Source organism: Anabrus simplex, chromosome 1 (assembly GCF_040414725.1).
Source record: "Anabrus simplex isolate iqAnaSimp1 chromosome 1, ASM4041472v1, whole genome shotgun sequence".
Classification (NCBI taxonomy): Eukaryota; Metazoa; Arthropoda; class Insecta; order Orthoptera; family Tettigoniidae; genus Anabrus; species Anabrus simplex.
In genome coordinates this window covers 687,196,281-687,212,688 of record NC_090265.1, presented here as the reverse complement: position 1 = coordinate 687,212,688, position 16,408 = coordinate 687,196,281, and the positions used below count along the sequence as shown (strand labels likewise).

Genomic DNA, 16,408 nt, shown 5'->3' with positions numbered 1-16,408 from the left:
TAATTTCACAAACAGGATTTGTAATCTAGATTTCAGTATTAAGTGATGTTGAAGAGATTGAGATTGGAGAAAACAAACTGTTATGGATGAAGGTGAGTATCATTTTTTGTCAGTAAATCATTTATTAGTGCTCAGTTACAGAATGCTCTATTTGGTATGTGGTAGAATGAGGATAAGATTATGGCACTTTCAATTTATAAATGTGGGCCTCGTTTATATCGATATTTGGTTACTTGATAATCTTCCCTCTGTCAGGCCTTTGAACTCTTTACCATCTCAAATACCTTATGACACTGGTCTTAATCCATCCATAGTTGAAGTGCTGAAAGTAGAGGTTCTAAAATGTCTGATATTGACAAATGAAGGGTCGGGGGGGGGGGGACCAGGTAAGTAATTTTTTCACCGAAATTGAGATATTGTTACAGTCCGCTTCAGAGTGATCCAAGGCCAGATTAAGGGGGGGGCTAAAGGGGCTGCAGCCCCGGGCCCCGCATGCCAAGGGGGCCCGGCCCTTGGCCGAACCTAAAATTGTATAAACAGGCCTGCTGCTCCACCTCCGTGCATGTATATGAATATTTACGCTCGCAAAATATCGAACACTCACTCTTCCTTCCTTCTTATCAGCTGCCTGCGTTAGTATTTCAACACTGCTAGAATCAATTACCGTCCGGAGACACGAATCCTCGCTACTTACGCATTGTAATTATTGTAAAGTTTATTGTTGACGAAAATTTAAATCTGGCAGCTTGCGAGTATGGGCAGATGGGGAAGTGGTCTGGGAAGTGAGCAGGAGGGGCCAGGGGAAGTACGGTGGAATGCGCATGCTATACTATATCTTTGCATCAGGAAGAGAACTTCCAGTTCACCTCTGATTATTGAACCATTCGTAAGTTACAACTGTAATGTTCTTGTAAAATGGATAGAAAATATCCTAGTGGTGCCAAAAAATGTAAGTTCTGTTTTGTATATCAATTTGATAGTGATATAATATATGTTTTGGCATTATGAAATATTAACATGAAAAATAGAGAAAAATTGTAGTCTATTTCAACACTTCCCTATTCATCAATTTAAGTGGAAGTAGTTCTTTAATGACTTCAATTACGTGATGTTACGAAGAAGGGGCTCCACATTTTTAAATAGCCCAGGGCCCCCAAACACCTTAATCCAGCACTGGAGTGACCATGCGCATCTATTTAGAGGAGAAAAACAAAAACAAAAAAAAAAACAGGCAAGTCAGGAGAAATTAGCACTCAAAGTTTTGCTGTTAGCGGAAAGAACTAGGGAAGTCAAGCACAAAAGTTGCTTTTTCTCAAGTTGTACAAATATTGACCTCCTGCTTTTTCCCCCTGACCCTTCAAATACTGTGCCCTCCTATTTGATGAAATGTCACTAGAAAATGAGGCTAATAAACAAGGTATATGTCGGTATGAAGATCTTGGTCCTTTAGGAAGGTCACCTGCTCTAGCAAATCATGCATTAGTTTTCTTGTTAAGAGGTATTCATACAACTTAGAAACAAATACTGTAATTGCCTATTATTTCACCACAAATTCAGTACCAGCAAGTAATGTAGCCTTATAACAGCTGATTCAATTTGTTATAAGTAAGGGTTGAAAGTTGTTTGCACAATTTGTGACCATGGCTCGAAAAATCAGAAACCGTTGTCAAGGTAATTTAGATAGACCCAAGTCCATTCCATTTTCTTGTGAATAGTGAACCAACTGTTGTCATATATGATGTTCCCCTTCTTCTGAAAAATACCTGAAGTGCCTTAATTGAAAATAAGATTCAGGTTAATGATAACGGGGTGGTAAATTTTAAATACCGGTACATTCAATATTCAATATAGACCAAGCGAAAAGATTTAAAACTTTGCCCAAACTGAGAAAACAACATTTCAACTACCAGGATAGCTATGTAAGAATGAAAGTTAAAGTTGCTGCTGCACAGTTAAGCCATACTGTGGTAGTTGTAATTGAAACATATGTAGCTACTCAAAGTGTTGCCCTCAGAACTATATACACAGCAGAATTTGTAGAAGCAAGTGACAACCTTCTGGATTCTTTGAACAGGTGTAACCAGAATGCCCATGAAAGTAAGATGTATAGAAGTACCCTTTCAGGAAATTCTCCATACATTGAGTTTTGGAGCACTATTCTAAAAGAGATGGGTACCTGGAAAATAAGAGACCTTAAAACTGGTAGAGATAAGACATGCACATTCAGTTTCATTGATGGGTGGCAGATTACTATAAGATCTGTTATGTTTTTGTGGTATAGTAGGATTCAGGTATCTTAATATGAAAGCTCTCAATCAGGACCATTTAGAGAAAGAATTATGTTGCATATGACACATGGCATTTCTAACACAAATCCTACATGTTTTCAGTTTGTAATACCTTTAAAAACGTGTATTGGAAATAATATGGCTTTGCCCTTCAATGGGTAAGTGTGAGAGAGATAATTGTTTTCCCCTTAGCAATTTATATCAGTTTTTAAAAGTGCTGATGATGACAATCCAGGAGTACGTAAGTGGCACTGGCTCTGTTGATCGTGAAGGTATATATTACTGTCTCAAGTCAGACTAGTGAATCCTACTCTGAACTTTTGGAGGACATTCAAGCTGTGACATATGTAGAAGGATATATTTTGAAAGTTTTAGGTATAAATAATGAGTGTGATGTGTGCAAGAGAAATCTATATTCACCTAACTTGACTGAAAGCCATTTATTTACACATTTCAAAGAAAATAGTTCACCAGCTAACTTGCAGTATGCCAGTTAACAACTGAAAGATTTTCTGCTTCATATTCATGACCAATTGTATATATTTTTGGACAAATATGGTCATGCAGAAGCATTAGAAGATAGCTTTAAAGGTGTATTCTCCAGGCCAGCCTACTGCTTTTATAGGAAACATTGTCTTGAAAATGTAATTTTGCAGGCAGCTCTTACATTTCTCATTTAAAAGAGTGTAAACATTTGGTCAAGAGAAAGTATTCAGTTGGACATGACAAAAGAGATTTAATAAAAAATTCAAATCCCAGTAACAATTGTGTTTGTAAACAGTGTTCATTTTGCTAGAATTTATTATAAGGTTAGCTGTATGCAGGGCTAGGTAGTCTTAAGACTTGTGCAGTTGTATAGATTGTATGATTGCTTGTCCTTTTTGCTGGCACCAATATATTTTCTTTATTGGTCGATTGGGCTTGCTACGCCATATGATGGTCTAGGCAATTTAGTTTTAAGACTTGTGTGGTTGTAAGCATTGTATGTGTACAGCCTATTGTATACTGCTTGTCCTTCATTGATTAGGTTAAACATTGTCATATGTAGGCTGAGGAATTTTAAGACTTGTGTGGTTGTAAGCATTGTATGTGTACAGCCTATTGTATACTGCTTGTCCTTCATTGATTAGGTTAAACATTGTCATATGTAGGCTGAGGAATTTTAAGACTTGTGTGGTTGTAAATATTATCTGTATTACACTTCATGGGTTCGTGGTGTGGGTTCCTGTAGTCACATCCTAGTTCGTAAACCATGGGCAATGGTTGAGTGGTCTAGCAAGTGGTCCTAAGAGTCCTGGGATCTGATAATTCGACAAATGAAGGAACCTGTCAAAGAAAGAAAAGGGCCACAAAGGGCAGGAAAATGAAATACTCCCTAGACCTCCATATGTAATACCGCCAGAGTTGGAAAAGAACAAGAGTTGTCCAAGGGAGGTTGGATAGGAGAGACTGTGAGGAGCCTCGCACAAGCATGTGGGAGCAATGCTAGGTCTCAGATAAGGGCCTCATGGTCGCCAACCCACGTTCCCAATTCCAGAGCCCCTCTTAGTCGCCTCTTATGACAGACAGGGGATATTGTGGGTGTTGTTCTATCGCCCCCACCCACGGGAGGAACTAATGGATGAAGATGATTCCTAGGAGAATAATGGACTTGATTATGGAGGGTAAGAGAGGTAGGGTGAGACCAAGGCGATGATTAGACAGAGTTTTCAGGGATTTTAAGGTCAGATTCACCTGTGGGAGGGGGGATGTAGAATAACACTTACAGTATTTCCTGCCTGTCATAAGAGGCGACTCAAAGCGGCCCTAGTGGCTCCAAACTTGGGAGCGTGGGTTGGTGCAACTAGTTGATTAGTTGTACTTCTTCTCAAATCAATAATCGCCACCACTTAAAGGTCAGAGGTGTAGAACTAAACGAAACCACAGAGCTAGTTGTGAAAAGAGGGCTTTGAAGAGACATAGTTAATTCACAGAGGATTGCAGGCTGAACGGTGAAGGGCATAACCGTCTATAATGAAGATATATGTATTTTATTGATGCTTGTACTTTTGCTGAAAACATGGTACTGTAGTCTTCATTAACTAGGCAATTTTAAGACTTGTGTGGTGGTGAACATTGTAATGAAACTACCACCTCGGCGACAACTCTAAACGCAGATCGCTGATGATTGATTGTCTTCTTTCATGTATCTATCCTTTCACCGAAGGAAAGATCAGTTTCATCTGCTTCTCCTGTTGTCATTTATAATGTTTGTAGTGTTTTCAATGTATTAAGTTACAATTCAATAAACTTCAAATGTCATCATGATATTGTTTTTATGGATTAATAAGGTTATGTTAGTGTTTCTCCCACAGAATACAAACCACTCAAAGCTCCTCATTCCAAACTGAACACACAATGTCATTATATGCAACATTGTGATCCTGTTCCCAATGACAAAGTTTATTTTTCAGCTTGTAGGTTTCCGAATTTAGCGAGCTGGCCGCGGTGATAGGTACGAGAATCTTAGCTTGCAGAGTACTACCTGGTATGAAAACTTTCGTTTTGTTTTTTAGGATATACCGCGTCCCCACACGTTTCTCAGTATTTTAACATATTGAATTTTGTTTCAATATGTATACGAAAGTCTGAAAGTAATTTATGAACCAGTAGTAAAACATATTGCTCAGTCATGTCATATTCATTATGAGAGAAAAAATGTTGACTATTACATGTTATTCAACATGTTAAGATATTGAGAAACATGTGGGGAGATGGGATATTCTATATAACAAAACGAAAGTTTTCATACCAGGAGGTACTTTGCAAGCTAAGATTCTCATACCTATAACCGCGGCCATCGTGATGCCATCGCTCTCGCTAGCACAGCGAGGGATCCATTCGGCCGTGCTATCACTTGGCAGCCATACCACTAGGAGCACTGCTGTCATCTTTGTTTCCAAGCTCTAACATGGACTGTGCACTTGTGTTATATATTGGTGTTCTGTGCTTTTAGATATAAAAATATGGTGTTGCAATGATAACTGTCTCAACATGTTAACAGCTGAGATTCAGACTGGCTACTGATGCTAGCCACTAGGTCGAACACATGCACGCTCCTTGCAAGGTCAAGAACTATGTGTGCACCTTCCGTAATGCTGCTTAACTCTTGGAGAGTACAAATGTTGCTGGACGGTCTGGGTTTATAAGAGAGACCCTGTATATGGATTACAATGCCCACCCACATTGGTACAAAAGGGCTGTACCACGCTAGAAATAGCAACACAAAATTATTATTATTGTTACCACTGAGATGTATCCGTGCTCTTGGAAGAAACATTTGTCAGGAGGACGGGGACGGTAGGCCGATGAGAAGTTTCAAGTATCCACCTCGACCACCTGATTTAATACTGTTAGATTTTTATCGGAGGGAACTCAGAAGAACTGTGTATCTCTATGAAGCTACCGACACAGGATTTCATGAGAGATGCAATTGTGACCGCCTGTGAATCCGCTCCCAATGTGATGCTGCTGAAGGAGATCATTCTGAATGTTTGTAACTGTAAGGTTTGTGACATACAAAAAAATCCATGCTTCCTGGTATTTGTTTTCTAGTTATTAATGTTCGAAGAGAGTAAACAGTTTGGAACAACTTGTATTATCATACCTGCAGTTTCTTCTTGGCCATACCAACAGTGTCTTTACTGGACACAGGTAACTTAACATCAGTACAAGTGGAAGATAGACGTAGCTTAAGCACCATTTCTGCTCCTCCATCAACAGGTTCTGAAAGAAGAAATCTTCTATTAGTTTCAGAAGAACAAAGGAATAAACATAATATACATGATAAAAGTAACACAAACCTGAACACTCTGCTGGTGAATCTCGTCCATTATCCTCTTTTACAATGTTGATGGGATATGACAGGCAATATACAGGCACTTGATACCGTGTGCCAAGCTCGTCGTAACATTCAGTTAAGAAACCTACATCAAAACAATTACAAAATTAGAGGTCGACAAACAAGTACTCAAACAGAACAGAAAAAGTGAGAATGTTCATCTTTCCTCAAAACGTGCACTAGAATTTTGTTTAGCAATCACTTCTAAGTGTTGTGTCAAACAGAAGGAAAATAAAATAAAGCGGTGTGTGATTGAAGGGCTGGTATAACCTCTTCCTATAACCAGGGCCTTACAAAAGAATCTATAACATGTGAAATTCTTCTCTAAAATTATCTCAGCCCTTGATCTAAGTATCCTTCAATGAATTTGTAAAGAGTAGGGCCTATAAATAATAACAGCATATGGCCTCCAAAGAGATCTGGTGCAGGTCTTTTGAGCTGAGACATGTACAATGTTAAAAGGTTAAAACAGTACTATATGCAACACAGCACACGTTACATTACTTTGAAAGGTAAATCATATAAATCTTACCTCGTACTAATACTGCTATGGCTACGGTTCTAGGAAGGTCTTACAGTGATGATAGATTAGGGCAGGACAAGGACTGGAAAGGAAGCAACTGTGGTTTTAGTTAAAGTAGATCCCCAGCATTTGGCTGGTATGAAGAAAAAGGGTACCACAGAAAACCACATTCAGGTGTCAACAGTGGGGTTCAAACCCACTATCTCCTACATGCAAGTTAACAGCTACATGCCTTGAACCGCAAACTTGCCTTGTCATATTTACAAGGTACAAGGTGATATTTTTCACATCCACTTGGATCAAAAGTCTCTGCCACTGACTGAAATTCATAACAGTACAGTATTGCTTCCGGAATTCTATACCGGTAAGTGTGATTGCCTGCGATAAATGAATTGGCCAAGGCTCTTATTAAAATGATCTATCACCATGCAGGTTCTTTATTATGCATTTCGGAAGCCCAGCAAGAGGCTAGAGAAGCCTTGCAATATACGTTTGAATTAAGTGTCAGGTACACTATGTGTTGAACCAATGATATGATAGTGTCACAGTCATTTTGGCTAGGCATTGATTTATGTAAGTGATGGCTCCAATCGAGCACACTACCGCACCTGAGAGGGCAATTAATAAAAGCGACTAGGGCGTGGGCTAGCGACTCTTTATTTGGCAAGATTCTGTGCAGGTAACGTTGTGAGAAGAAGTATTATTTACGCAAGTGCAAGTCAGGACTTATGTATTTTGATCGTGTGTTGATTTGTAACTTTGTTGAAGACTCTTAGACTGCATTTAAACTATTCAAGATTTTAAACTTTGGGAGAATGGCATTTATCTTTCAATTTGCAGCGGGAGAGAATAGTTTCAGATAATAATTTCAATGCATAGTAGCCTGCCCGTTTAGATAGATTTTTCAAGCACATAAACTTCACTATGTCCAGTCCACCATTTAAATGGGAAATATTTGACCTAGTTATGGAGTTAGATGAGAAGAGTTGTTCCGTGGCTGAATGGGAACGGGTTTTTCACGGTCAGTGGAAATTACCCCGGCGGTAGTATTCTAGTAACTGGCAGGTTAATCTTGACCCAGTTTTCTTCAACGTGAACGAGGGGATGTTTTAGACAACATCCAGAAGCAGCGATGGAGACTATGAGATCACATATCTACGCTGGATGGAGACACAAGGACTGACCCAGTTCTATTCTGAAGGCACCACATTCAATATGGCTGGATAACACGATGACGAGCTGGCTGTCCCGAAGGCAGGCAGCGAAAGGTCAACGAAATAGATGAGTACTAAATTTTCAAACTAATTCTGTATGTGTGCATGCGTTTTAATGTAGCAAAAGGGGATAGGTTAGCAGTGATATTTAATTTCAGTAGTTTTAGCTTTTGTTTGGAAGGACTACGTCCTATTAAAGTAAATGTTAGGAAGCTTCACCATCATTATCATTTTACAGTTCCAGTTTCCCGGGTACTGTTGGCGAGCCTTTTCCATTCTATCTGATTGAGATACGTTCTCTTGTTAATGACGTCATCCATTGTCCTCCGATCTGCAAATGTCCATCTTTACGATCCAGTGGGTTCTTGTCCTTCCCACCATCCATTTCCCTGCCACATGTCGCTCCAAGTTAACATATGCTGTCCTTGTTGGCCCCATCCTCATTACATGCCCAAACCACCTGTCTGAACATACTCATCTGATCTAACAATGATGTAATAATCCGGGCTTCCTTCCTATCCACATCATTCCTCAACTTGTCAAGTTTGGTTTGTTGAACTTAATTTCAGATGCCTGCAACCTTGATGAGTCTTTCTTAGTGAGGGTGCAGGTTTCAGTACCTTATAGGGTTGCCAGATGTACGGTTTTGCCCGGAACAATACTTTTTTTCTCATTTTGTTACGTGTACGGTGCACCCTTTATACCGTACGCCCAATGTTCTGTTTCTTAAAATATCGCGGTTTAGACAATAGTATAGTATCGAAAAAGTGCGCGGTTATGATCAAAATATTCTGTAATCTGATTTCTGACCAATGATCAGCCATCACAGTTGAGAACAGCACGTCTGGAAGTGTGCTTACGGTACTAGCGGGCATGTAGAGCAAGAGTCTCCTCCATTTTGTTCTTGACTTGCATTGTGAGCGAACGCAGGACGTGTGCGGTAAACAAGAAATTGCTTTCGCATAGTGTGTTATATAAACGACAGCTTCATTCACCACATGGAATATTTTGAGTAATAACCATAATGGATAAATTTTTAAATAACAAGAACAAGAAGAGGTCGATGAAGTTGAAGAGAATGACACAAAGAAGAACAGGAGGTTGCAGCAGTATCGTTCTGTCTGGGAAAAAGATTTCCCAGAATTACAGCACGTCGTGTGTAGTAACTACAAAGCGAGATGCAGAGTGCGCTCTGGAATAGCTGGAGAAGGCTTTTCTATTAGTCATGGCGGAATAACGGATGTACGACAACATTTCAACAGTGCTTCGCATAATGAGTGTTAGAATTCAGCATAGCATGCAAGTGTATTGAAAAGATACTTTCAGAAAAATTCTTCTGTGTCAGAAAATTTAAGTCAACATTTTCATTGTAAGAGATGGGCCAGCGTACATTTTTTAAATGAGTAGACTCTAATGTACGCCTAATTTTTCCAGAAAAGTTCATCGCAACTTCCGCTTGTATACCATGCTGCAAAACACCACTTAAGTTATGTCAGCACAGACTGCAATGTCAAACTTCTGTCAGAAACCAAAAATGTTTCCCAACAGCTGTGGGGTATTTCGATGAAAAACTAGGTATTTGTAACAGAATTATAGACTTCTATGAAGATGCGGACGAAAGTTCTATAAAAATGTCTCAACAAATTTATAACAAAATTTTGGAACATGGTTTAATGTTGTCCCAGATTTCAAGCTATACTGCTGACAACACAAATTCTAGTTTTGGGAAAAAATTCTGTATATGTACACATAAAGGCAGAAAATCCAACCTTGGTTAAGTCTAATTGTTGTCCACATGTTGTTCACAATTCATGTAAAGCTGGGATGAATTCTATGTAAACTGATATCGAAATGTCGATAGTTAAAGTATTCAATTTATTTTCAAATTCAGCAAAAACAGTTTCACACTTAAAATAATTCTTTCAGTTTCTTGATATTGAATACACTAAGTTGTTAAGACATGTGCCAACAAGATGGCTTTCTATAAAGCCTGCTATTGAAAGACTGCTGAGAAACTTCCTAGCGATAGTATCTTATTTTTCGAGTGTTGATGACTGTCCAGTATTCATTAAGAAATACTTGTTAGGTTCCTCAGAATCAGATTCTGGTTAGCAAAGACTTCTGGTAGAATTGTATCTACATTTTTCGTTACATTTAGCAGATATTTTCAATAAGGCAGTTCTTAGTCTTGAATGGGGAAATCATTTTTTGGTTACAAAGTGACTTGCACAATACAGTAAATTGAATGATTTGTTTACGGGGTAAATTAAGGTCTGTGAAAATGATTTTATACATGTCTATGAGGTTTGTGTTAATTATCTATGTAAATGGCTTGATTTTTAGTGATGTTTCTAATGTTTTTTCACTGATGAGTTGTATAACTCTAGAAAACTCACCTCAGTTCAGCAAGATTTTAGTTAGTGGAGACACTAGGTTTATAGGAAAAGCTGAATATTGATGACATGTGTTCAGAAGTTGTAGAAATTGTCAATTTGTTTTCTGGTGAGAGTGGTGCTGGTGAGAAGCTAAAACTAACTCTCCTAAGTAAAACAATACCAGATAGGTGAGTATGTATCACCGAGTTAATTGGCCAAGAAATACTGAAGAACATTTTTATGGTACTTACGTTTGTCTTAAATAAATTTACATTGAATTCATAAACTAAAAGAGTATTTTCACTAATGGTGATAAAATGGAGAGATGACAAACGGATGCTCAGTATATTTATAAACAAATGAACTTCTTGTGTACTTCAACTACGATGAGAATTGTAAGGAATTTCTCAAGGAAGTTTTGTTGAATAAGAAACTGTTACAAATTGCTTCTTCAAATGACAAGTACTTGTGAAATGTTCATTTCAATGTAAAGACTAATGCATTATTTGTAATAAATTAAGTACCTACATATTTCATGCTGATGCTGTTATATTATAATTGGTATTTACTTGTTAATATACTGTAACCCTGGTCTCTTCTCTTAACCATGGCTATGGTGCCTTAATTAGTAACCACTATATGGCAAGGAAATGGAAGTGTTCCTTATTTGCTATCTGGAATCGAGCGACTGTTCCTTATTTGCCATCTGGAAATCTGGCAACCCTAATACCATACGTTAAGATTGGTATGAAGTACTGATTGAACATCACCAGCTTTGATTTTGTTGGTACTTTGGGATCCCAGAGGAGTGTTCGTACTTGCTGGTAAAAGTGAGAGCTCTTGTGCATTCCATTTGCCACCTCCTTTGTGGCTAGTGTATCTCGAGATATTACACTGCTGAGATACATAAAGCTTTCCATACTTTCTAGTGGATGGTTTCCTAGCATGATGTTCGCTGATCGTCCCTTTCTGTTTATTGCCATCGCTACTGTTATGAGTTAGCTTGTCTTGAGATTGAACTCCTGGAACTTAACCTTGCATTCATTGAGTCTCAACTGTACTTGTTCCTCAGTTTCTCCCCAGATCATAACATCAGCAAAGGTTTTCTTGATATTCTTCATTATGTCATCCATGATGGTGATAAACAATAATGGGGATAGTGCACTGCCTTGCGGGACTCCACTTTTGGTCTTGAACCAGGATGAATGTCTGTCACCCAATCGTACACAGCTGGTATAGTTCTCATACAGCATCTGAACTTTCCTCACCAGTCCCTCTGGCACATTCCTTTTTCTCAGGCATTCCCATATCTTCTCTCTTGCAATGCTGTCATATGCCTTCTCATTGTCAAGGAAAACCATAAACAGATCTTTGTGCCCTTTTCCCAATATTTTTTCATAAACATATGGACACTGAAGATTAGGTCTGTTGTGGACCTTTCAGGCCTGAAGCCACACTGTTCCTCTTCAAACTGTACCTCTAAAATGACTTGCAATCTGCTCTTTAAGATTTTTTCAAGAATGTTAAGCCCATGAGAAAGGAGTGTTATTCCCCGGTAGTTGGAGCATTTTCGGCGATTTCCTTTCTTAAACAGGGGGATAATGACACACTTGCTCCAATCAGTAGGTATCTTGCCATCTTTCCAAACTGCATTGAGCACTCTGTGTAGCCACTGTAAACCCTGGACTCCTGCTGCTTTAATCATGTCCGTGCTGACTTCATCAATATCTGGGGATTTCCCTTGCGGCATCTTCTTAAGGGCTCCTCCTGTTTCTGCCCATGTAATGGGAGGTACCTCTGTGCACGTTTCAACAGCTGGTTCTTTTGTTCTCTGATCTGCTTCTGTCCTGTTCAACAGGTGATCAAAATGATTCCTCAGAACCTCTCTGATGTCCTATTCTTTCCTGGCCAGGTTTCCATTCGGATCCTCAATTGCTTTGTTGGTTTCAACTGAATTCCTTTTGTTTTTGACCACTCTGAACAATAGTTTCATAATGCCTCTGCTGTCTTCCTTCAGTTTTTGAGAAAATTTCTCCCAGCACTTTATCTTCTCGTCTTCTACTACTCTTTTAACTCTCAATTTCTTGTCCTGGTAAACTTGCTTGAGGTCTCTGATCTTCCCCTCGTCCTTTACCGGTTCTGGCTTGGATTTCTCTCTATCTCGTTCTTTTTGTGCCATGTTTCTTTTCTTTATTGAGGATCTTACTCTCACATTTAACCAGGGTGTCTCTTTTTCCCTTACTCTCGCACTTGTCTTCCGCTTCTTTTATCAAGGCGTTTTTAAATCTTGTCCACTCTACCTCACCACTTCTTCCATAGGCAGTCGTCCTCTTATACGGTCCCAATAGTCGGTCCTTTTTCCAATCTGCTGTAGTTCCCACACCTTAATCTTATGTAATTTCCTGGTTGTTATCTTTGGTACATTAATGTCTTTCAGATCTGCTACTAATAACCAGTGGTTGCTATTGAGGTTCTCACTTGGAATCACTTTGACATCAGTCACAAGTCTAATTCTTTCTTTATCTGTAATGACATAGTCAATGATCGTCTTGCTCTATCCAACCCAGCTGTAATGGGTAATCTTGTGACTGACTCTTTTGTCGAACCAACTGTTTTTTACTACCAAACAGTTTCTTATACAGAAGTCTAGGAGATGTTCACCTTCTGAATTCCTTCTCCCATTGCCATGTGGTCCCATCACCTTCTCAGAGTCATTCCTGTCTATCCCGAGCTGTGCGTTGAGGTCTCCGATGATGACTGCCCTCTCTTCACTGATGATCTCTTCTAGGTCTTCGAGAAACTTCTATATTGCAACCTGTCTTGTAAATGTATTATTGTAACGTAAATGTGGACCGATTGCATGAGGTCACAGCTTGCTTTCTTTTCATTTTATTCAGATTTTTAGTTGAGTGGTTAACATCATTCTTTTTACGAGTCAACGTCTTGTTTTAGCCTCATATATTATTTATTTATTTTTCTTTGACGTTTGAGACGCAGTGTACGTGTACGGAAACATGCTGTCACATTTTCTGGGATTTATAGCATGATGTGTGAATGAGAATGTGTGAAATAGTGGCGTTTGGATCCACAAATTTTGGTAGCGTCATCTTCATGATTATTTGAATATCAAGATGATAGTAAATTAGTGATTGATTCACGAGTTCCTCGAATGCAGTTTCTTATTCCAAGTTCTGAATATTTAGAATAAATTTTCTGTAAATTTATTATTATTATTATTATTAATACGAGTTGCCTCAGTTGAAGGGTGAGATATTTCAGTAACTTTCAGATGTTCAGACATGATAGATGTCTATGTGGCAGTTTCTTAGTTTCAAGTTATGGTATTCTTCTTCTTCTTCTTTTATGACCACATAGGATCACTTTAGTCAGTCCGTTGTTCAGGTCTCTTTGAAGGGATTGTTCGGGCTTTGCGGTCCTCCCAGTACTTCTTCAGACGCTCCGATCTTCGTGCCCTTTCCTCAGTTGAAAATGTGCGTGTTGTTGGTTTGTTTTGTGTAAGGGTAAAGCGGAGGTTTGTATTCTTGAGTTTTGTATTCAATTTTATCTTATTTTTGGTGTCTTCTGTTGTAAGGCCTATTTCCTTCAGATCCTCTCTTACTTCTCTGATCCATTTACATCCTGTTGTGGTATTTTTTGAGACGAGATTGTGTTGTACTAGTTGTTTCAGAAGTCTCGAGTCCTGCATCCTCATGATATGTCCAAAGAATCCCAGTCTCCTCTTTCGCATAGTATCTGTAATGGGTTCTAGCTCTTTGTACACGACTTTGTTAGGTATTAACCGCCACTGTCCATCTTTCTGATATTTTTTGTTGATACAGGTTCTTCCAATCCTCCTTTCAATTTTCTGAAGTCTGTCAGTCTTTGATTGTTTATTCAGGTAAAAGAGTGTTTCTGCTGCATATGTAGCTTCCGGTTTTATAACTGTGTTGTAGTGTTTTATTTTTGTATTTATTGATAGACATTTCTTTTTGTAGATATCCCATGTTAATTTTTGTGCTTTAGCTAATCTATTTGTTCTTACTTGGATTGAGATTTTTTCATTTAAGTTATGTGTTATTACTTCTCCAAGATATTTAAACTGAGTTACTATTTTGATTTTATTACCATTTATGGTGACTTCTTTTAGCTGTGTTGGTTTTTGGGGCATAATTTCTGTTTTTTCAAATGATATTTTGAGGCCAATTTTATTTGCAATGTTTTGAAGTTCTGATATCTGGGTTTTTGCTTCTTTTATGTCCACTGCTAGTAATGCTAAATCGTCAGCAAAACCCAGGCAATTTGTTTTGATTTTTCGGCCAATCTTTATTTTGGGGGGACATTTTCTAAACCATTCCCTCATTACCATTTCTAGAGCACAGTTAAATAATAGTGGTGAGAGCCCATCTCCCTGCCGTAGTCCAGTTTTAATTTCAAATGTCTCTGATGTTTCACCCCTAAACTTCACTTTTGACTTGGTATTGGTGAGAGTCAATTTTATCATGTTTATTAATTTGGGGTGTAGTCCAAGGTGTCTTAAAATTTTAAACAGAGATTCTCTATGGATGCAATCATAAGCTTTCTTGAAATCTACAAATGTTATTACCATATCTCTGTTTCTTCTCCTGTTATAGTCCATTATCAACTTAAGACTCATGATCTGATCAGGACAGCTCCTCCAGGGTCTGAAACCTCCTTGATATTCTCCTAGTTCTTTCTCAAGTTGTAAACTTATCCTATTAAGGATGATTATTGAAAATATTTTGTATGTTATGTCTAGGAGAGAGATTCCCCTGTAGTTATTAGGGTCGGTTTTGTCCCCTTTTTTGTGCAGAGGATGAATGAGGGCTGTTGTCCAGTGTTCTGGTAGTTCTTCTTTAATCCAGATAGAGACAAGTTGTTGATGGAGGGCAACTTTTGCTGAGGTTCCTGCATATTTCCAGATTTCCGCAAAGGTCTGATCTTCTCCTGGCGCTTTGTAGTTTTTTAATTTATTCAGAGCTTGGTAGACTTCCTTTATTGTGGGGGGATTGATGTTTTCTGGTGATGTTTTTATCGGGGTGTTGGTGTCCAAATGAAGGAGTTCTGTAGGTTCCTCACAATTTAAAAGCTTGTTGAAATGTTTAGCCAGAATTTCTGCATTGTCTTTAGGTATTATTACAGAGTTGGCCACTTTATTATTCAAGTTTAACTTTATGAGCGCAAGTGCTTTGATTTGTGACCAGTGCGGTCTTGTTTCTTTTCATACGAGTGAATGTTAGAAGACGTCATTTATATTTGTATCAGTTTATGGCAACTTTAGGACATGTGATATTTGGCAATTATGATTAAGAGGACACGTTCCTCATTTGAAAGGCCTGCATTCTCATGATTTTGTGACTTGCTTCGGGTAGACTTGGTGAGCAGCGTGTGTTAAGGGTTGGACCCTGTGTGTTTTGATATTTGCTGCATTATTTTGGAAGACTGAATCTCCGCTTTTGAGTCATTCCGCTGTGTGTTGGCGAGGGTGATATATGTGTGTCTACCGAGGAGAGGTTGTTGCAGTAGATGAGATTTTTATATCGCAACGTTTAGCTTGGATTTTTTAAATGATATAACTGCGCTGAGAAATATTTGTGTCAAGTAATCTTTTCCAGGAACCAACGCTGAGTCATGTGTTGAAAGTTAAAGCCTACTCTGGTAGTTTTATGAGTTTGTGTCATGCAATTTATTTCAGGAATCCACGTTAACTAGAGAAGAGTCCACCAGTTGATTGATTTTGTGTCATGTAATTTATTTCAGGAACCTACGTTGAATAGGTGATGATGATGCTTGTTGTTTAAAGGGCCCTAACATCGAGGTCATCGGCCCCTAACGGTACGAAATGACAAAGTAAAAGTTCAAAATCATCCACTGACCAAAATAAAAAATGTCGTGAAGAATGAATGGATGGCCATGAATTTAAAACAATCAGTGGATCCGACTCAAAAAACTATCATAAATAATAGTATTACTGACCAAGGGACCACTTCTAAAGCACAATCCTGAATCGAGGATACTTAATGTCCAAAGGAGTCCAAAATCCAGGTCAAAGGCCCCTCAGAATGGTACTTATCACTAATAAAGTAGAAACATGGTATGTGTCATGTTGG

The 16,408-nt window shown here is 38.5% G+C and overlaps 1 protein-coding gene across 1 annotated transcript in view; it reads right to left on the bottom strand.

Moving 5' to 3' along the window:
• Nucleotides 1-16,408, bottom strand: part of LOC136857325 (ubiquitin domain-containing protein 1) — a 42,635-nt gene that overhangs the window by 21,936 nt on the left and 4,291 nt on the right. The window contains exons 3-4 of the mRNA XM_067135914.2: nt 6,131-6,253; nt 5,935-6,053 (exon numbers count right to left, since the gene is read on the bottom strand). Of these exons, the coding sequence (XP_066992015.1) occupies nt 5,935-6,053; nt 6,131-6,253 (242 nt within the window). The remainder of the gene's footprint in view (nt 1-5,934; nt 6,054-6,130; nt 6,254-16,408) is intronic.